Source organism: Oryzias latipes, chromosome 17 (genome assembly GCF_053564925.1).
Source record: "Oryzias latipes strain Hd-rR chromosome 17, Olatipes_Hd-rR_3.1".
Taxonomy (NCBI): Eukaryota; Metazoa; Chordata; class Actinopteri; order Beloniformes; family Adrianichthyidae; genus Oryzias; species Oryzias latipes.
In genome coordinates this window covers 27,333,709-27,354,698 of record NC_136253.1, presented here as the reverse complement: position 1 = coordinate 27,354,698, position 20,990 = coordinate 27,333,709, and the positions used below count along the sequence as shown (strand labels likewise).

The window sequence follows — 20,990 nt, the reverse complement described above, 5'->3', positions numbered from 1 at the left end:
GATTTTTTTTTTTTTTTTATTTAAAGCTTTAGTTTTCTAAAGACTAATATCAAATAGTCTCTTCCTTTTGTGTTGAAACTTGTATTTTTACACCGGTATTTGCGGATGCGGCGGTGGAGTTTGCGCATGTGGAGGATGAATGGACGGAGGCGGTTCCCTGCAGGCAGCGCGCGCGCCGCAGTCAGTCCTTCTGTGTCGCGCGGCGCACAGACACCCAGCAGCAGGCAAGGAGGAAACACTGACGCAGAGCAGCAACACTAGACCGGACCGCGCTGAAAACACCGAGTGGTACCTACGGGACCCCTCCGGGAACAGCGTCATCATCTGAAGGAAGTAGGTAAGCCTTTATTGCTGCTAGCACCTGGTTGGTGTTGTTGTTATGGGGACTGTCACCCCGCCCGTTCAGCTAACTAGCGGATCATGATGCCGTTCCCCTCTCGGCCTGGCTAACTCGGAAGTCTGCCTCCAACCGCCGCTGAGCTTCATATGAGCTTTGACAGTAACTAGCTGTTTTATGGTTTTGCTGTAATCCTTTGGCTGCATTAGGCTCTATATAAGGCTAAGAAGTAGCTTAAGCTTCTTAAACTGTTTTGGCTTAATGCCCGTTGTATTGGCTAACTAGCTTAGCCAGCTCTTAATATTTGTTCTGTGGGCTCAAGAACAGACTTTTAGCTAATTTTATTGTTGTTTGTGTTTTAAATAAAGTGTTTTAATATAGCTAAATGTTCATAAATGAATGCAGAGCTACTGACAAGAAGGATAAACATAAATGTGGCATGTAATGTATTTTCCCCTCATTAAATTAAAAGCTGCATCCTCCCAGTCAGTCAGTGTGTTAGCAGATTCTGTCTTGACCCAAAAATCTCTGTTTAAATTACATCCATCATGTCTCCTGGGTCACATGAGTCACGCAGAGTCTTTGTGTTCTGATGATTTGTGATTAAAGTTCATCCTAAGAAGAGAAAGTAATTTAGTAGTTAATGGGCATCGCTGGCAAGAAAACCAAATGTATTCAATTTTTATTCACACATTTAGAATTCAATTTATAGTTTAAAAAAATGTCAAAACTTTATTTAAAATTTCCATTTTAGAACCAATATTTGATTGTAAATGTTCTTTTTACACAACGTATGGTTTAAGTTGAATAGAAGTGTCTTTCAAAATGAAATAAAAAGTCTATTTAAAACTAAAAGTAAAGTTGTTTTTTTTGCATAAATGTTGATAGTCAACAATAAAATGTCATTCAGAATCTCAAAAAAATATTTTAAGCCAAAAAGTGATGTCAAAATAAACATTGATGCCTTACTTGTGCATTTCTTCTGTAGTATCAGGCTGTGGTTTTGCATGCTTTGATACAAATGCATAGCGTAAAATGTGTGTCATCTGTCTTTAAATGTGTTTCTTTTATCGTTTGTGCTCGTTTATTAGGCCGTCTGGGTCATCATGACAGCGGAAGAAACCATAAATGTAAAGGAAGTGGAGATAATCAAGGTGATCCTGGACTTCCTAAACTCCAGGAAGCTCCACATCAGCATGTTAGCTCTGGAAAAGGAGAGCGGGGTAATCAATGGACTTTATTCTGATGACATGCTCTTTCTCAGGTAACTTCATAAGTTTTTTATTCATAAAAATTGTGCGTATTGTTTTTCCATTGTTGTGAATCTTCGCACGTTGTTTTCGTGTTAGACAATTGGTCCTTGATGGTCAATGGGATGAAGTTTTGCAATTCATTCAGCCTTTGGAGTGCATGGATACCTTTGACAGGAAGAGGTAACTTCATGTCCTAAACCAAATGAATGATGGATTAAATCACTTATTGTTGCATTGTTTTTGTTTTTTTGTAATATCAAATCAAACAGAAGGTGCCTTTTTATTTTGCAGATTTCGTTACATTGTCCTCAAGCAAAAGTTTCTTGAGGCTCTATGTGTGAACAACGCCATGTCTGCAGAAGATGAGCCTCAACATGTAAGCATGTTTTTATGAGCCTTTCTTAAGATGGTTGTTTGGCAGAAAAAGTATAAACTAAGGATCTCTGCTGATTGGTTTTAATTTAGCAATTATTTAAGCTCAATCTCAGTTAACACTATTAGCATCTCATAAATGCTGTTCCATGAAATTTTCTTTAAATCTGCAAGTTTATTTAGAGTGTGTGTTTGTGTGTGTTTGTGTTTTGTTTGCTCTCATGTTCTGTAAACCACATACCTGTGTTGTCAGTATTTTTGAAAGTCATCATCAATGACTAAAAGATTAGATGCATTGGGGGGGGGGTCACAGGACCTATGGTTTGTGTGGGACCCAAACAAAACATTTTTTTCCGCTGTCTTGCGTGGATGTGATGTCATTGAATGTCATCTTTGTCAAAAATGGTATATTAGGTTAAAAAATCTCTTAAAATGTTGGAATTCATCTAGTAAGGTCATTCTGGAGCTGAGAGCATAATTAGTAGCTGTCAATACCTGTACATAGTGTTAATACTGTTTACTTTTATGTCAGAGTTGGACCACATGTCTAAACAGGATTACATTCTTTTTGTAATAAGTCACCTAGTGGTTACTTTGTGAACTGCAGAATGACTTTGTTTGGAAACGTGCATCAGTTTGGAAGTCAAAGTGGTGTGATTATTAAGTTAGTAAATATATATATGCTTATTTAAGTAATATTTGTTTTAAAACAATGATTGGTAACAAGTAATTGGGCAGATTTTTTTGTTTTTATTCACTTAGCTGACATTTTTATTTGTGCAGTGGCCTTGAGAATTCTGAAAGGTGTTTTTTTTTCTTTCATGATTCATAATAATAATAATAATACTAATATAAATGCTAGCTCTATTTTGAAAAATCAAAAATAGCACAGAAACATCACCATATATTCATATTAAAGATTCTTCAAATAAGTGCTTTCCAAAAAAGTAAAGTCTTTAACTTTCCATGCAAAAAGTAATTGATGTCGCTTGTATAAATGCATCTTCATGTGATGGGAAGTATGTTATGTAGCCAGCAGATCTGTTGTGCCCAAATCGAACACAGTATTTCAGATTTTTGTAGTTATAATAATAAGGAGTTGCTTTGGTGACTTGAATTTTCATCTACAGGTGTGACCTCTGACATACTCTGATTGTTTTGAAACAATATATTTGATGTATTCTTAAGCTTTTCAACATTTTTTTTTAAGTAATTTGTCATGTTTTTTATAGATGGAGTTTACCATGCAAGAAGCAGTCAAGTGCCTCCATGCTCTGGAGGAGTTCTGCCCCTCTAAAGAAGACTACAGTAAACTGTGTCTGCTCCTCACACTGCCTCGCCTCACAAACCATGCTGAGTTCAAGGCAAGAACGTGTGTTGTCTTTGTAATATAGTAAATACATTTAGTTCTTTGTGTTTAAAAAAAAAAGAAAATTACAGGTTTTTTTTCCGTTTTATTTTTAAAATATTTTTCCAGACTTTTTCAAAGCATTAGTGTCTTGATTTTCCCCCCCAGGACTGGAACCCCAGCACAGCCAGGGTGCAGTGTTTTGAGGAGGCCTGCACCATGGTGGCAGAGTTCATCCCGGCTGACAGGAAGCTGAGCGAGGCCGGGTTTAAGGCCAGCAGGGATCGACTCTTCCAGCTTCTTCTAAAGGGAGTCCTGTACGAATGCTGCGTGGAGTTCTGCCAGGTCTGGACTGTGATTAAAAGCTCTGCTTGATGAGTGAGAACTCGCTGCTAACTGGCACACAAATCTCTTGGTTGTTTACTATGCAGAGCAAGGCAACGGGGGAAGAGATCACAGAGAGTGAGGTGCTGCTTGGGGTTGACATGCTGTGTGGTAATGGTTGTGATGACCTGGACCTGTCTCTGCTCTCCTGGATGCAGAACCTCGCTGACACAGTTTTCTCCTGCGCATTTGAACAAAAGCAGCTGAACATTCACGTAGACCGCTTGGTCAAACCCGCAAAAACTGGCTACGCTGACCTCCTTACTCCGCTCATCAGCAAACTCTCACCATACACCACCTCCCCTCTCCGCCGCCCTCAGTCTGCCGACACCTACATGTCACGCTCTTTGAACCCGGCGCTTGATGGACTGTCTTATGGGCTGTCTGGTCAAGATAAGAGGGCAAGTGGTGGGGATGTAGCTCCAGGAAAAGGAATCTCCCCCATGTCTCACTCATTCGCAAACTTTCATTATCCCGGAGCTGCGGGGCAGAGCCTGAGCCGGAGCCTCATGATGGAGAGCGCCGACTGCCATCGCATCTTTGAGGAATCCCCTGAAACGTAGGAGCCTGAAGTCTGTTCATCGCTAAGCTCTGTGGTTGTTTCTTGTCTTTTCGCTATCATTTGTGATCGTTTGATGGCTGAATGTGATGCAGGTCCAGGACAGACACACCCGTGGATAAGATGATGAGCTCAGATGGATCTCCGAACACGCGTCCTGCTTCGGCTCCCGGCGAGGACGCCCCGGTAGCTGGCTGCGCTGACGGCAACGAGGTAAACTTGAAGTAAAGAAAATGTCAAATGCAGTTTTGTTCACATGTAAATAAATGAAGTAAAAGCAGACATAAATAGGATCGTGAATATATTGCATCGCTAATGTTAGGTTGGCAGTAAGAGGGGCTATATGCTAACAGGAGAGCATGTAAACAGATGGGTGACGGGAAGTGGGGATGGACTTGCTTTGCACCAACGGTCCCGTCCCGCCCACAAATTTGAGGTGAATTTCTAATGGAATAGTGCCATTCTGCATAAACGTTGTCCTAGAAAGCAAAACATGTTTTTGATTTAGTCTAAAAACGACATATTTTTCCGTATTTTCCGGACTATAAGTCGCCCTTTTTTTCATAGTTTGGCAAGGGGTGCGACTTATACTCCGCAGCGACTTATATTAGAAATAAATTGAAATAAATACATTGTTAACCCTCCTGTTATGTTCATTTTTGAGGAACAGAGATGATGTTCCTGGGTCAATTTGATGTATGAGGTTATGTTAAGTGTTAAGAGTATGTTAAGTGACTCAGAGAATCAGCAAACTTTTTTTTACAGTAAGATCTTGAAGGCTAACAACATAATATTCTATTTTCCAATGATTTCATAGATTCAGAAATGCAATAAAAGTGAAAACTGTTTCTACAAATACAGGATGAAAACAGAGTATTAGTTGGCCAATGATGCTTCATGAAAGGAATAAATAAATAAGTTTGAGAAAAAATTACTGTGAAATTATGAGATAAACAGTCTGCTATGATTGTGTCATATGAGGTTGTGAAAGTTAAAATGCGACTTATAGTCCAGTGCGACTTATCTGTGTTTTTTTCTACTTTATAATGCATTTTTGGGCTGGTGCGACTTATACTCCGGTGCGACTTATAGTCCGGAAAATACGGTAATCATCATTAACAGACCACTGGGAACGTTTTCACAAAAGATGATCAGAGTGGGGATTTAATGAATGGATGTTTACCTTCTCTCATTACACCAATGACTTATAGTTGAATAATCAATGACAGATTTTTATATGTGTGACTGCAGTAGCCTGGATTTGGACCACCAACCCTTTGGTTGTGTGATATACGTAAAACAGAGCACTGTGTAATTTAATCTCAAATACATGAGCTCTTACTTTAATTCTTATTAGTGCCCGCATGTTATTGTGCTCACAGTTATGTCTTCCTCGTTGTTTCTACTTTTAGCTTATTTTTTAGTTTTGCTCTGCCTCCTCCTGTTGCCGTGGTTACGCCCCATAAAGCCAGAAACTGAATCAGACTTTTGGGTCCTTTGTGATCGCTCCTTTCCTCCCTCACTTCACCGTCTCCTACTGCTGGCTCAGGGCCTGGATCTGTCCTCTGCAAAACGTAGAGTAGAGCCGTTCCCAACAGATTATGAGGCAGGAAACAGAGGACAGAGGGGGGGTAGGGGTGGGAGGGACCTGTCCTCGGGCTCGCCCTCCTTCCTTCCTCCCCAAATACCTGAACTGACGAGTGTTAGGACTAGAGTTTACATGACCACAATGCAGCCTTTGAAATAGCCCCAACGCTTCTGAAAGGTTCACTTTCATCCAACGGTTTGCCTGATTAAAGCTCAGTCTGCCATGGGTTCCTGATGTGTAAAGATCCGGGTTTTTTCCTCCTCAGCTCCGTGACTCAACAGAGAAGTATGAGGAGTACTATCGCCAGCGTCTTCGCGTTCAGCAGCACCTGGAGCAGAAGCAGCAGCAGAGGCAAATGTATCAGCAGATGTTGCTGGAGGGAGACGTCCAGCAGGACCCCCTGCCCAGCGACATGCAGCACAGCCTCACAGAAAAGTTTCTCAACAGGTACACAGCCAGCAGGAGACGCCCCACACCCCAGCACACAAGCAGCATATGGCCAACCCAAATGTTCCCAAACACAATACTTACGGGGAAAAGCCTGACTGGAATTTAGCATGCTAATTACTGCAGAGCTTTCAGCCCAACAATAGAGGAGCAGCTGTCTGGAAACATAAAGTTGACATGTTAAGACCCTAAAATGATGGGTCCCATGAGGCTTTACCCCAGCCTGCACTGGACCATCTGCTCTGATCTGCAGCTTCAGCATTTTTAGCAGAAACGTCTCGTGTCTTTAATTTTTACCAAGTGGGGTTTCACTTACCATCCCCAGATAGATTTTACTGCTATAGAAATGACATAAATATTTTTGTTAATCAATGGACAGAGGGGTTTTATTTACACCCGTTTTCAGAGTCCCCTCACCCTGACATCTTCCTGCTCTCTGCATTATTCACAAGGGCTGCACTCCATAATGATGTAGTTCTTTCTTTGCTTTTGTTCGTCTTTCTTTTGGGAATTTAACGAGATGACTAAAAGAAAAGTGTAGGACCGAGTCATTGTTGTTGTTGGTTGTATGTGTGTTTGTGTGTGAATTACTGTGAAGGTCAATCCAGAAGCTGGAGGAGCTCAATGTGGGGATGGAGAACATAGGAGAGGAGGTGAAGACTCTGGCCCAGCAGTGCAATGGCAACGGGAACACCCCCACCGCCGAGGACAACAATAACCCCCCATCTGTGACTCCAGAGCAGGGGCGCCCCCGAGGGGGAGGGGTGCTCAGCAGCACCCCTCAACGCAGCGCTGGAGGCCGGGTAATCCCGCCTCCAAGTGAGTCCCCCGTAGTTTCTCAGAGGTGGGTGTGATCCTTTTGTTGTTGTTGACTTTTTATTTTAAGATCTCTAGTTTTGTTAAGTGACTGTGTTTCCTGTCTGACAGTGGGGAGAAACCCAAAGCCAGTCAGCAAGGTGACTCTCCTGGCTCTCTGTCCCGAAGTAAAGAGGTATGGATGCAGGGAAGAAGCCCCTGCTGAAATGAAAGCCCTGTTTTTAATTATTTATCACTCTGTGCCTCAGGGACAGTTTTTGTGCTTCACACTCTGTCTCTAATCTATTTTATTATTCCGCATTTCCATTTTTGTTAGAATCTGCATCATTTGGCCTCATGTGAAGCACAAGTTTACTTTTTTTAATTAATTATCCTTTGACGAACTCTTGATGTCCTTGTGCTTCTAGAGTGAAAAACCCAAGAACCTGTTTGTGGCGGTGCACTCTTTGGAGGACACTCAGGCTGTCCGAGCCGTGGCTTTTCACCCGTCTGGAGCTCTGTATGCTGTGGGATCCAACTCCAAAACCCTGCGTGTCTGTGCTTATCCAGACTCCCTCGACACAAGGTAACACATCCATGATCAGCTCTAAGGCGGCTTTGGAAACTCCTTAGTGTGTAGAACAGTATGTTCTTCATGGAACTGTGTTTTTTAAAGGGTAGTGAAAAATGTGAGCCATAAACATGGCTGAGTGATAAAGATGGTTCTGCTGCATCATCTGACTTACCTGCTACTATTCCTCCTGAATCTTTAGAGTACAACTTTTGGATTCTCAGTGTGACACATCATTTTTACTGGAGCCTGGCAGGCGAAAAAGCATTTGGGTTTGCTAGCTAGCTGACATATTAATAAATCATTTCCTTTTAAATTAATATGATTTTATTACAATTTTGAAAATTAGGACAAAAGTGTTTTTAACACTTTTTGGCAGCATTTTTCTGATGATGGAAGACCTTCAAAGATAATTAAGCCCAAATTTGCATTTCTGACTATTTTCTTTACTTTAACCATTGTGACCATTTTTCCTCATCCGAGATGGCATCTGACTCAAAACTGTAAGGCTGGATAGCTGCAATATTGCTCGCCATTTTTGTTGCACGGCTAATGTTAGGTTGAGGTTGTAAGAGGCTGTAAGCTAGCGGGAGAATCTGTAAACGGAGAGCTTTCAGTTATGGGTGATGGAAAAGGGGGGGCGGGTTTGTACCACGCCAAAACGCACACAACTCAGAGGCGCATTACTAATGATCTCCTGCCGCTCTGCAGAAACTATGTCCTAGAAAATGACAGGTTTTTGGATTTTGGATAAAAATGTCAGAATCGTAGTTAAGACCGGGAACACTTTTACAATAGATAAAAAGATGATTGGAGTGAGTATCAAAAGATTAGTTCTTTGGTAAACCATTAAAAATATCAAGATTTACTATTTTCAAAGCAAGTCTACCTGTTTAAAGTGATAACTTAACCATTTTTGATTTTCTCAATTTTCTTTTTCTCTATAGAGGCTCAAGTCCAGCAAAACAACCGGTTGTTCGCTTTAAAAGAAACAAACACCACAAAGGCTCCATCTACTGCGTGGCCTGGAGTCCCTGTGGGCAGCTGTTGGCCACAGGCTCCAATGACAAATACGTCAAAGTCCTGCCTTTCAGTGCAGAAACATGCAACGCTACAGGTCAGCCACATGATCTCAGAAACTAAGTTCTCGGAGCCACAGATCTTAATCTTACGTCTGCGTCTCTTAGGACCAGATCTGGAGTTCAGCATGCATGACGGGACCATAAGGGACCTGGCCTTTATGGAGGGGCCAGAAAGCGGAGGGGCCATCTTGATCAGCGCTGGAGCAGGAGACTGTAACATCTACACCACCGACTGCCACAGAGGGCAGGGGCTGCACGCGCTCAGTGGACACACAGGTACACGGACGGATGGTACATCCGAGCAGAGACTTGGTCCGACATCCTTTGATTACAGAGCACTAAAACTGTTATGCAGACCAGTGATTCCCAACCCCCAAACAGCAGATCAGTACCGGTCCATCCCTAATCACTATGTAGTGAGTAGTTAAGGAATTCGGACAGAGCCTTTTTTTTATTAGAGCATCAAATCAATCTTTATTTTTACAGCACTTTTCGTACCTAATGTAACACAAAGTGCCGCACACCAAAAATAAATAACAGAAGCACAACCCTGCAACAGACTGGCGACCTGTCCAGGGTGTCCCCTGCCTTCGCCCACAAGTGGCCGGGCGAGGCACCAGCAGCCCCGTGACCCCGAAAGGGACTAAACAGAATAGAAAATGAATGAATGAGCACAACAAGTAAAAATCCCCCCCACCCTGTTGACCCACACACAATCTCCATTCCTCTCTCACACCTCCCACCCCCTTAACCAGCATGCTAGCGTGTAATCAAACCTATCAGGAGTCTTCAGAGGTCTTTATTTCTGTGCAGGTCACATTCTGTCTCTGTACACATGGGGAGGCTGGATGATCGCTTCTGGCTCTCAAGACAAGACTGTTCGCTTCTGGGACATCAGGGTCCCGAGCTGCGTGCGAGTCGTAGGAACTGCCTTCCATGGTTCAGGTGGGTCTGCGCTGTGCTTCTCCTGATATCGAAAACAGGCCCCTTTTCTGATCCCACATATTCAGATGCTCTCCCCCGCTTCATTCCACAGGCAGTCCCGTCGCCTCTGTCGCAGTTGACCCAAGTGGCCGTCTGCTAGCAACAGGACAGGAGGACAGCGCCTGCATGCTGTACGACATCAGAGGCGGTCGGATCGTACAGGTGTACAGACCGCACAGCAGCGACGTGCGGTCGGTTAGGTTTTCGCCCGGAGCGCACTACCTGCTCACGGGTTCCTACGACACTAAAGTCATAGTCACCAACCTTCAAGGTATCACCTTAAGTTCTATTTTGTTGTAGTTGTTGTTGTTGTGAAAGTATAATTTGGAGGCTTAAGGATACATGTGCTGTGTTTGTAGGTGACCTGACCAAACAGCTGCCTCTGACCGTAGTGGGAGAGCACGGCGACAAGGTGATTCAGTGTCGGTGGCACCCACAAGACCTCTCTTTCCTCTCGTCTTCTGCTGACCGCACTGTCACACTGTGGACACACAACCCCTAACGCACACAGCATCCTAACAGCCAGTCAGTTTTTAATCCTAACATTTTCGCTGTTGAGGGTGTCCAAAAAAAAAGAAAATCGAAACTTTTCCTTCTGGCCATTAAACAAAAACAATAACAAATGAATGTGAGACACCTCCTAAGCACACATTGCATGCTACCTTTCTCTGTCTCACACCTGTAATCCTGATTGTTGATGTGCTGACATCTACTGCAGCTGGATTAATCATCTGGATTCTCGTTTAAGCTGTCCCTCCCTGCACTCAGTAGTCAGCGGCTGCATGTCGCCTTCTCCGTTCTGGAGGTTTAACAGGACGGCAGTGCTTTGTTCATTACGGTGCCTTCTTTGAGTTCACAACAGTCGTTTCTCATAATCTAATAGTGTTTGGAGAAGTTTTACATTCCTTGTCTGTCGGCAGTTATGCTGCTAGTTGAATTCTTTTCAGTAGTGAGCTTCTGTTGTGATGAGGCAAAGCATAACACAGTCGTATTATCTTTAAGACGATCAGCACTTGATGCCAAATGTTCTTGTACACTGCGACTACTGAAAATATGTGGAATAGCTTTTGCATTTTAAGTCTGTCTTAATTTAACTTTTTTTTTTTAGCTAAAGCTGGCAGTGGTTAGCTTGCAATGGAAAAACGGCAACATTAAAGGGAAATGCGAGCTCTGTAGTTCACTTTACATTCATCACAGGGTTAAATGGACCCCTGCTGTTGCAGTGTGAAAACAGTAGGTGGCAGTCTCTCTCCAACAGGGGTCAAACCAAATGCACACCATCAGAATGGAAGTGTTTTATTTATGTAGAAGTATTTGGGGCATATTCACTTTATTTTAACAGGCACTTTTAACATTTTGTATTAGTTTTCTTACAAACGTGCATATTTAATTTTGTGTTCTGTATAGTTTTAGAAATTGAGGTCAGTCTAATAAAAACAGATGTATTTATTTCAGCATCTTCATGTACAGTTGGTTTTAACATACTAGTGGCTCTCGTATTAGCCTTTTGAAGTTGTGGTTTTAAAAAGTGACTTAAATTAATTTGAGCTAACTTAAATCTAATTATTGGTACGTTGAATAAAGTGTCTTTTACACAAACTGTGGTCTGTGTCTTTATAAAAATAAAATACCAAACAGGTTTATGAATCAGGGTTTATTTCTGATTTCACCCAGAAAATATTAGTACAAAAGCATAAACAACTCTATAAAGGTTCAAATTCATTATTTTATCAATTTTTTGTAGATAACTCACAAAAAAAAACTTTACAAACAAAATATCGGATCGGATTATTCCTTCACATTCATGCTAACCCAAAAAACCTGTGAGCTTCAGAATGTTGTGGTGGGGCGGCAATTTATAGAGCTAATTTTAAATAAACCTGCATTTGCGTATTGAAAAATACACCTAAGATTAAAGGCAATATTCTGGATTTATAAAAAAATATATTTTTTTAAATGTTGCTACTGTTGCTTCAAGTGCAGAACTCCATGTTCTTCCTCCGTATGGAACGGTGATGTAACTGTTAGTGCTTTGTTTTATCCAACAAATGTTAGAAAAAGACTGGAGAGTCTCTGAGTGACTGCTGCCGTTTAGACCTTTGTGAAATGTCACCCAAAAAAAGCTGAAATGAAAAATGTGTCTTTAGTGCTGAAGTCAGTTGGAGCTGGAGATGGACCTGGCAGCGATGTTTGCTGCAGAAGGCAGAGTAACACGTTGCTCGTCCATTCGCTTGGCTTGAGAGCGCATGATGAGGCTGAAGAAGTCCTCGTCCGGAACGGTGGGTCCTCGGACGGGTGGCGGTGGAGGGGCACAGCGCTGGTCGTCCAGACGGGAGCCCTACAGGAAAAGAAGTATTTTTAGTCATTTTGTTTCAAAAGCAGTCCTGTTTTACTCGATTGGATACCTGGCATTTGACGAGCATGTCGAAGAAATCGTCGTCAGGCTCGGCGTCGTCGGCGTTGGCCATGAGATGACTCAGAACCGCCTGGTTGCTGTTCTGATTGAGCCTGAGGCCCGGCAGGCTTCCCCCCGCTGCCGACGAGTCCTCCAAACGCCGACCTGACACCCCAGAGATGTTGACGGACTCTGAGACCGCTGCAAGTTTAGACCAACAAAGACGACAACGTGCTTAAGAAACAAAGTTCAGAAGAACTTTGGTGAGTTTAAGACAAAAGTCCCACATTTTCTGATGGCTCTTGGAGGCGAATCTGGCCCGCTGTTCAGCGATAACCTGCTGCCTCTATCCTGTATCGAGCATCGCTGATCATCCATGCGGTTGCTCTGAAAACGGCTCAGAAGGTCAAAGAAGCCCTCATCTCCAAGCACTTCAGGACTTACTCTCTGAGGGGAAAACAAATAGAAAAGTGGGAGTCGAACAAAGTACAACTTGTTTGGTGAGGTCTGTTCCATTTTGTAGGAGAATGTCCTCTGTGTACCTTCTGTGGTCCCTGCACAGACACCTGACTGGTGTCCAGGGTGTTGCTGGTGTCTTGAAGGACTTTACTGGAACCTCCTGACTTGTACTTCTTCCCACGCAGACGGCTTACGAAGAACAGCTTGGACGAGCTTTTTGTTAATGATGGTTTAGCTTGCTTCGTCAGAATGTCGCTGCTCCACTTCTGACCCTTCAATACGCAGAAAAAAAATCATTTGGGGAGTGTTGGGGCGTTGAAAGGCCTAAACATTTAAAGATTTTCTCTTACGTTCATCTTTTCTGGACTAATTTTCATCAGTTCCAGGTTCTCCATGCTGTGCCGTCTATTCATCCTGGGCCTTCCTCCTGCAAAAATAAAATATTTAGGGATTATAGATGTTTCTACTGTAACAAGAGTGGCAGCTCAGAGCATTTACTCTACCATTAAAGTTGTTGTCTGTGTCTTTATTTTCAGACAGTGTGGAGTTATTTGTGCTGTAGCTCAAACCCAGAAGCGTCTGAAGATCCGACACGTTCATACGAGCCGTCAGCTCCCCGCTCCTGTCTCCAGTCTGAAAGAAATCGAGTAAAAAAAAAAAAAAAAAGAGTTCAGGAATTCTGCAGCTACGCGACAAAATGAATAGATTGTTCCTGCAACAAGTTTAGTTTGGAGGGAAGCGGCTCCGTTTGCTCGATTCTGATTTCACGCACCTCCCTGCAGATCTCCAAGTGCTTCTCAGCAAAGTGCATGGCTTGGTCGTGATTTCCAAGTGCGGTGTAAGCATTTCCAAGACTCCAGCAGGCACGGCCTTCCCCAATTCTAAAGAACAAAGACAATTACAGCAAAAATCCAACCGTTTGCACATATTCACATTTAAAATGTATTTTTTTCAGAAAGAAAAATAAGATACTAAAAGGAGTAAATGCAGACGAGGAGTATCTACGGTAACTGCCCTGAAATAATTAACTCTCCATTTTACTTTTCATAAATCCCAATGTCAGATTGTAGATGAAACCAATGGATCACCCAGCTCTACAGACAACATTTAGAATGTGCAGACGACAGGAAAGACACATTTCATGAAGTCCTGCGTGGGTTCTTACCTGTCGTTCAGGTCCTGAGCTATGATCAGGTGTTTCAGATGATAGTCTATAGCTCTTTCATAGTCCTGAAGGAGAGTGTAGGTGTTTCCCAGACTGTAGCAGGCCTGCGCCTCCACCGCCCGGTCCTTCAGCTGCCGGGCCAACTGCAGCGTCCGCCTGTTAAAAGAGGTTTCTTCAGAACCCTCCACTGCACGGTTCTTTTTCAGTTTGTTTGGAGTTAAAATGTTTGATCAAAAACTCCTTTTTAACAGGAAACAAAAGAACTACAGTCCCGATTTATGCTTTGATTACATATTAAGCAGAAAAATTAATATATTTAAAAAAGAAATGTATAAATCTGGTTCCTACTTGTAATGCTCTGCTGCAACTTCAAATTCTCCCAGAAAGATAAAGGCGTTTCCCAGGTTGCAGTAGGCCCGTCTCTCTGCTGAGCGGTCACCAAACTCCTTTGCTATCAGTAAACGCTAAAAAAAAAAATGTATTTGACTCATGTTAACACTCAACTCATGTTTACAGATGGTACTCAGAATTTAAAGGCACCTGTTCATGAGAAGCAACAGCTTTTCCAAAGTCTCCCAGCAAATAATAAGTGTTGCCAAGGTTACCAAAAGTCCGACCCTGAGCAGCCCGATCTCCGAGCTCCTTTACGATTGACAAGTTGGCCCTGTAAACAACAACAACAACAAATGATTAGATAGATACGATTTTTTTTAACTAATACAAGAACATGCAGTAGTTTTCACTCACTCATAATACTCTGCTGCCATCCTCAGAGCTGTCATGACCTCTTCTGGAAAGGCTCCTGGTTCAGCGCCGCTCCAACAAATACTTTTGCCTTTGGCGTGGTACACATTTCCAAAGTTGTACAAAGCCCGCGCCTGCCCCACCTGATGCAAGCCAGGAGAGATGACAGCAAAGTAAACACAAATCCTCTAAGAAAAGTCTGCTATGACTGCGGTGCTGGCGTTCAGCGTCTCACCTTGTCATTAATGTCTCTCGCTATGTCCAAGTGCCTCTGACAACAAACCACAGCCTCATCGTAGCGCCCGAGCACCTTCAGTGTGTTACCCAGGTTTCCACTGGCTTTTGCTTCACCAAGCAGGTCCCCAATTGTCCTAAACAACACGTTTTGTCGTCAGGAACCACAATGGCACTGACCTGAGTATGTAGTAGGTGACCAACCTGGTTAGGGTGAGGTCATGACGATGGAACTCCAAAGCCTTGGCGTAGTCGTGAAGGTGGAAATAAGCATTGCCCAGCTGGCTGTAGATAGCGCTGAGCACTTGCAGGTCTTCCGTTCCCACTTGGATGGCCGCTTCAAAGAAGGATACGCCCGCTCTGTAGTCGCCCACCTTACAGAGCCGCTCGCCCTCCAGGGCGAGCTCCAGGCAGGACACCTCCATCCTGCAGCAGAGAGACAGCTGGAGATTTTTGTTTGACCCCTAACTTCCCACCTTAACTTTCCATCTATCCTGAAAAAACCTTCAAGCTTAAATCGTCATGCCAGAAACAACAGTTCAAGTCAAAAACCGACCTCCTCTGGGTGTCACTGAGGCAAATGAGCAGTCCAGTCTGAACAGAGAACAAAAAGTCTCACAAAAAAACACGATTTTCAGCGGGGAATTCAGCTCAGCTACTTCCTTCCACCTCAACAATGGCTCAGAGAGGACTCCGTTTATTATGCTGGATCTCACATCCTTTAGATAGGCCACAGAAAGTAAAGCAAGTTCCTGTAATGGTAAATGAATCAGGGTCTTATCATAAGCCTGGTTTCTATTTTTCTTTCACAAAGAAAAATATTTTAAATGTTAAAATTATTCCTGCCTGATTTAATAAAACAACAACAATACTATATGCCTCAATTCATTTTTTTAAATTCATGTTATGCTGAAAACACCTTCAATCCAACCCAGTGAAGGCTTCCTGCCCACAGAAAATTACAGGATACAGTTTTTGTTGGAGCACAAAGCAACACGTCTTCTTAGACAACAAAAAGGAAGCGAACGTGACCGAGCCACACAAAGCCACGAGACAATGGCTGCTGCTTAATCTTGGAGCGGGAGCCTCAGCCGTGGATGTGAAGGAAGATAAACAGACACTTGTTTTTCAGGGAACTGGGTGGAGATCAGCTCAACCTCAAATCTTTTTTAGTTTGCTTGATCTCTCATGACTTTTCTAGTACACACCAAATGACTGTCTACAATACACCAAAACCAGACACAAATATGTTCAGGTCCTTATGGAGGCCTACTAGGGATAAATGCTTCTGAAATGATATCAAAACACCAACGCAGAAGTTTGCCTCATCGTAAAGAAAAACTAGTATTCTTCTAAACAACAGTCAAAGCTCAACCAGCGGCTTTTGGCCTAAATGAAAGCAGCTTACGTTCTTTTAACAGAAGACTATGTTCTTTAAAAGTTCTAGAAAACACTAGCCTACCTGCAGACTTTTTGTCTCCTACAACAACAGCAGCACATGGAAGATCTGAGAGGCATTTAGGGGTTTAAAGGAAACCCGCAGCTCCGCTTTCCCTAACGGACCCTGGTCTATTTCCTGCTGAGAGCCTTTACTTGCAGAGGTTGGTGAAAATCTAGCTAGTTACTGAAAAAATCTGACAAAAAAAAAACTAGTTTATAATATTAAAAGTGGTAGTTATCTGACGTCACACAGATATTTACGCATCAAAGCCTAGAATAGTTTCATGGGATCCCTGTGATGGTGTCACAGTATTAACTTCCAATGCATGGTCGCTGGAAGTTGCTCAATCAGCTCTTTTTCAGTTAATCTGCTTGTCCCTGTCCCAAGTCCTCCTTCTCCTCTGGCGACCTGGTCACCCGAGATTACGTCTGTGGCGCATGCAGCTCATAGATTATCGCAGCAAGAAATGCTAAGCGGCTTGATCAGACCTGTCGGGCATAAGCAGATTCTGCATTATCGTCAAACGCCATCCATTTGTTAACGACAGGTGAAACCAGCCCTCCACCTGCCAAGCCTGGACGTTCAAGCTTCAAACAAGCGGCACACGCCGTTGGTCATGAAGAAGGGGATGCATTTTTAAAGGGCTCCATTAAATATTAAAGGAAAGCTGGACCGGGTCGTTCTGCAGGGCAAACCTGTTGTAAGAGCCCAAAACCATGGAACCACGGAAGAGAAGGGATTGGAAGCTTGGAGATGCATTTCTTAGAAAACATCTGGATTATTTATATAAATAAAGTCACAGACAAGGCTATCACTGCACTGCATGACCAAATTAAGTGTTATCCCATGTAAACACATAAAGAAACACTAATCAATAGTTTAAGAGATGTGAGAGTCCTACCTGTAGCGAACATGAAAGGGCTGCTCCTCTGCTCGCATGCTAACCAATGGGCCACCAGCATCCATTGAAGTGCATAATATAAGGGAAAATCCTAGTTTCGTTCCCGAAAAAATGGTTGCGTTTAGAAAAAAAACTAAAACCCTAGGAAAATTAAAAAATTAAAAAAAAGAGAGATAACTAACAATACTTAAACAAAAAAAAAAACCTTTAAATGTGGCGAAATTTGTTACTGCAAGGGCCAGGTAAGTCCATGCGGGCTAAGATGCAGTCCCGAGCGCCAGTCCACACAGCTGCTTTTATATATTTTGTGTTTTGCGTCACTACCTCTCCTGTTAGCAGCCCTCTGTGAAGAGAAGACAAGATGCTGTGTGTGAAGCCTCTTTCTGGCTAAACGCTTCCATGGCAACACCAACCAAACAGCAGCGCGCTCAGGCAAGGGCAGGCAGGCAGGAAGTGAGGGAGTGGGGCGGGAAAACAGGGGCAGGGGCCAGAGCCTTCAAGCTGTCAGTCTAAGACAGTGACTCAGTTCATCCAGTCCTGGAGAGTACCTGAGCTCTAAAGCAGCCACCAGGTGATATAAACCCAAACGTCCCAAGAGGCAACCAAAGCAAGCGCAGATTCCAAGAAGTTCTTGTGTTTTGGTTCACCACATCAACCAAGAAATGAAAAAAATAAAATAAAAAAGAATTCATTTGCTGGAAAAAGCACATTTTCCCTCCATTCTCAGGTTTCCTGTGAAGTAGTTAATAGTAAAATGAAAAATATTTTATGTAAGAACTGCAGAAACAAAGAACAGTTTGGTTTGTCTTTTAATCTAGTGGTTTACATTTTCAAGAAAAGTAAATAAAGATCTAAATATCTTTAAAGACCAACTGTGAACGGTTATGTAGGCAGCAGTCAGGTTTTCTTAGTTAGGGCCACTTGTTTCATTGGATGTTTTCAAATGTTTAACCATTGACTTTATAATAGAACTGGACCGAGTGTGACGTCACCCACAGAAAATGGCTTCATTCCAGCTCCAACTAAAGGAAGTCAATTTAGCCGTCATTTTTCCACCACCATTTGGAGCCAGACGTGGCCAGTAAGCAGTGATTAATCCAGAACAGTCTGAGTCTACGTTTCTATGGTAACTACTGTTGCCTATCAGGAGTGAACTTGTTGAAAGTCCAGAGATTCTGTCAATCAAATGTTTGAAACCTTCGAGATGGGGGTTAGCAGGCACCACATGCTTTTACTGAGGCATCTGATTGGGCAGTTTATAACTTGAATAACTTACTAAAATAAACGATCATGAAAAAAACATTTGATATGCAAAAACGTGTTAAAAAAGGTAGCAGAGCGAGAATGGTTATTCTGACAAATATAATAATGGCTGTTTAAATCTCAATAGAAGTCTATGGGATTTCGCCTTCCCTCTGGCGTTCCTATTTGGAACGCCAGAGGGAAGGGATCACCCAGTCCAGTTCTCTTATACAGTCAATTGTTTGAACTTGTCTTTCAAATAATTCAAATAAAAGATAAAAGATGGCAGCAAGGAAAGTTTCTGAATGATCTCTGGAACTGTGCAGAGTATGAATATCTTGACAATAACAAAAAGCTCTAAAAGTGGGTCACGCAACAAATAATACATCAAGGAACACGGCAAAACATGGCTATGAGACATGCATATCAAAACCAAGCATGGCTATAAAAGAGCCCTAGATTAAAGTTCAAGTCCTATGAAATTAAAGAGGCAGGACCCCAGGAGGGATTTTTAAAACCCATTAGCTGGGCTTAAATTCCTGCACAATAATTTCAATGACTAATAACTTTATATAAAAAAATGTAACTTCAAAAAAGTTTTTTTTTGAACTGACTGTTTTACAGACTGAATCTATTTTATTATATGCTGCTGCACTTTGGTTTCACTCATGTGTTATTCATCTGCACTGAAAGATATATTAATTTGAAAATGCAGAGAAAGAAACTTATACATTAAAAGGGAAACTAAAAATAAAACTGCAAAAACAGAAAAAGTCATGAAGCTTCAACCAAAGGGAATGAAAGCAGGAGGCAAGTAACGCAGCTCAGAGAAAGTGCATGAAGTAAGAGCCCGACCGAGCCATTACCAAATTTCTCCATGAGATCATCCACACAAACACATGCGCAGTGAGAAAAGGGCAGAGCAGTTGTTTGCTGACTGGATTAAGTCTTTGGAGCCAAGCAACAATTAAAGCGCAGTTTCAAAATGTGAGCATTTATAATAAATCTCCTTACAAAACCATGAAACCACTAAACCTTCCCAGATGCGGAAACATAGGGTTTAGCTTTTCCATCAGCACACAGCAGGTTGTATTACAGTTGACTGTTATTCCTTTCAAAGCTTTTAGACCCACTTCATGAATAATTTTGATGAATATCCTCTTTGTGTCTTTTCTAAAACAAACACTGGGTACGTACTCACCAGATGGGAACACAGATTTGACAAAAAGACAAATAAACATAAATTAAATTCACACAAAGTTAATTATAAATAATATCTCAGATATATAAGACTTACATTGGAGATCATAGCACTAACACAATACTGAGTAAATGTTTGTACATTTTAAAGTCATTTTTTTCTGGTTGACCTGTCATTCCTTTATACTGTCTGGTTGTAAAGACTTGTATCCCAAATTAGTTCCTATTGCTTGAGAGCATGTTCCTGCATTTAGTCAGAATATGGATGGATGTGTGTCACTTTGAATGACGCTTTTATTCACCGCTGGGTGTGTTTTGTGCCCTGCTCTGTTCAAGAGCGTCAACAAACACTGCAAATGTTCAGCAGCTGGGACAAAAAAAAGAGACGATTTTAATGACAGCTCTTTTTTTTTGTTGCTTTGATGCACAAAAATAACCACTGACTCCGTCAACTGGGTCTAAATAAGGGAGCACCATTATACTATGAGGCAGCATCGGTCAGCACCAAAACAGGACCAAAATAACCCTGTATCGTGACACTCACCGGTAATTATTCCACACAGGAACAGGAAATCTGGGAAGCCTGGAAGAAACAATAATGTTGCTATGAATAACTTAATCTTACATAAAGCTGTATTTAACAGCTATTTCAGTTTGCGTTACCAAAAATAGTTAAAATGCAATTATTTTCAAACAAAATCTATTAAAATAATACAGTGTTCTACTATTGTGTGTAGTATAAATTATTTTAATTTTTTAAACAAATGTTAATTTAGTAAATATATGGTTTTGAAAGAAAAATGAAATGCAGATTTAAACAAAAAATGTTATAATGACAAATAAATGCCTTAAATTAATGTAATTTTTTTTAGAGAAATACATATATATTGTAAGAAAATAAATGAGAAAAAAATGGTACAGTTTCATGTTTTATAAAATATTTTTTAAACTTTACATAGAATTTGACCAGGATGCATTTCGGCTATCTTCAGAATATGTTGGCATAACATATATAATCATATGCCTTGCTTTATTCGTGGACATTTTTACAAGCAAACCTTAAAGAGTATCTAGATGTAAGCACTGCGTTTTTATGGTGCAATTGTGTCCTAATTGGAATACTGTAACTTGCAACTAATAGCTACGAAGTTAAAGTTTTGGACTCGGACTTCGCCCCTTTTTTCATGCAGTTAAAGATTAGCTTGGATAGCATGTTAGCGGCTACACTTACGTTAGGCGATCCAGTTCGAACAACGGCGGCTTTTCTTCTCCTGTCACTAAATCATTGGTCCACGTATAAAGTTACGCTTCTACGATAAAAAAGTATTTTACATTATACTGTTTAAAAAAAAAAACTCCCCCCTACACTTTAACTGTAGTAAAACTTCAAATAACTTCGCTGGCTGGGTCACTCAGGCAAAACTTCACTGTAGTAAACTAGTGCAGTGTGTTTTCAGTTCGTAGCCAATCAGAAAGCGGCATTCAAAGA

General features: G+C 41.8%; 2 protein-coding genes across 8 annotated transcripts; one reads left to right on the top strand and one right to left on the bottom strand.

The window, feature by feature from the left end:
* The first annotated feature begins 73 nt into the window (after positions 1-73).
* On the top strand, positions 74-11,319 carry wdr47a (WD repeat domain 47a). Of its 3 annotated transcripts, none has more exons than XM_011486753.4 (17): positions 74-333; positions 1,429-1,601; positions 1,687-1,770; positions 1,882-1,966; positions 3,195-3,326; positions 3,479-3,655; positions 3,742-4,253; positions 4,349-4,466; positions 6,107-6,288; positions 6,887-7,132; positions 7,216-7,279; positions 7,512-7,669; positions 8,602-8,771; positions 8,842-9,012; positions 9,550-9,681; positions 9,773-9,991; positions 10,080-11,319. In XM_011486753.4, exons 2-17 carry the CDS (start codon positions 1,444-1,446, stop codon positions 10,220-10,222), a joined length of 2,751 nt encoding a protein of 916 aa, XP_011485055.1. In that variant the 5' UTR covers positions 74-333; positions 1,429-1,443; the 3' UTR covers positions 10,223-11,319. The 3 variants fall into 3 exon arrangements, with proteins under 3 accessions (XP_011485055.1, XP_011485056.1, XP_020566689.1); XM_011486754.4 differs by having other exon boundaries at positions 113-337; XM_020711030.3 differs by lacking the exon at positions 74-333 and adding an exon at positions 371-499.
* A 40-nt stretch (positions 11,320-11,359) lies between these two features.
* Positions 11,360-20,978, bottom strand: gpsm2 (G protein signaling modulator 2). 5 transcript variants are annotated; one of them, XM_011486751.4, is made up of 17 exons: positions 20,733-20,978; positions 20,046-20,084; positions 17,290-17,402; positions 17,060-17,200; positions 14,922-15,143; positions 14,719-14,854; positions 14,487-14,626; positions 14,280-14,403; positions 14,088-14,203; positions 13,740-13,895; positions 13,347-13,455; positions 13,078-13,207; positions 12,925-13,001; positions 12,658-12,846; positions 12,403-12,562; positions 12,126-12,316; positions 11,360-12,058 (listed from the first exon to the last, which is right to left on the bottom strand). In XM_011486751.4, exons 4-17 carry the CDS (start codon positions 17,122-17,124, stop codon positions 11,876-11,878), a joined length of 1,998 nt encoding a protein of 665 aa, XP_011485053.1. In that variant the 5' UTR covers positions 17,125-17,200; positions 17,290-17,402; positions 20,046-20,084; positions 20,733-20,978; the 3' UTR covers positions 11,360-11,875. The 5 variants fall into 5 exon arrangements, with proteins under 5 accessions (XP_011485053.1, XP_020566691.1, XP_020566694.1 ...); XM_020711032.3 differs by having other exon boundaries at positions 17,060-17,150; positions 17,265-17,402; positions 20,733-20,957; XM_020711035.2 differs by having other exon boundaries at positions 17,060-17,150; positions 20,733-20,867.
* Between the last annotated feature and the right edge of the window lie 12 nt (positions 20,979-20,990).

Bases quoted from the DNA above. Each gene is read 5' to 3' on its own strand.
- wdr47a (XM_011486753.4), top strand. From the start codon at position 1,444: ATGACAGCGGAAGAAACCATAAATGTAAAGGAAGTGGAGATAATCAAG. The intron at 4,254-4,348 runs GTAGGAGCCTGA...AATGTGATGCAG, and splicing joins TTTGAGGAATCCCCTGAAAC to GTCCAGGACAGACACACCCG. The intron at 7,280-7,511 runs GTATGGATGCAG...TTGTGCTTCTAG, and splicing joins CTCTGTCCCGAAGTAAAGAG to AGTGAAAAACCCAAGAACCT.
- gpsm2 (XM_020711035.2), bottom strand. From the start codon at position 17,311: ATGGACTTACCTGGCCCTTGCA. The intron at 13,208-13,346 runs GTGCGTGAAATC...GATTTCTTTCAG, and splicing joins ACTTGGAGATCTGCAGGGAG to ACTGGAGACAGGAGCGGGGA. The intron at 12,317-12,402 runs GTGGGACTTTTG...CTAAACTTGCAG, and splicing joins TCCAAGAGCCATCAGAAAAT to CGGTCTCAGAGTCCGTCAAC.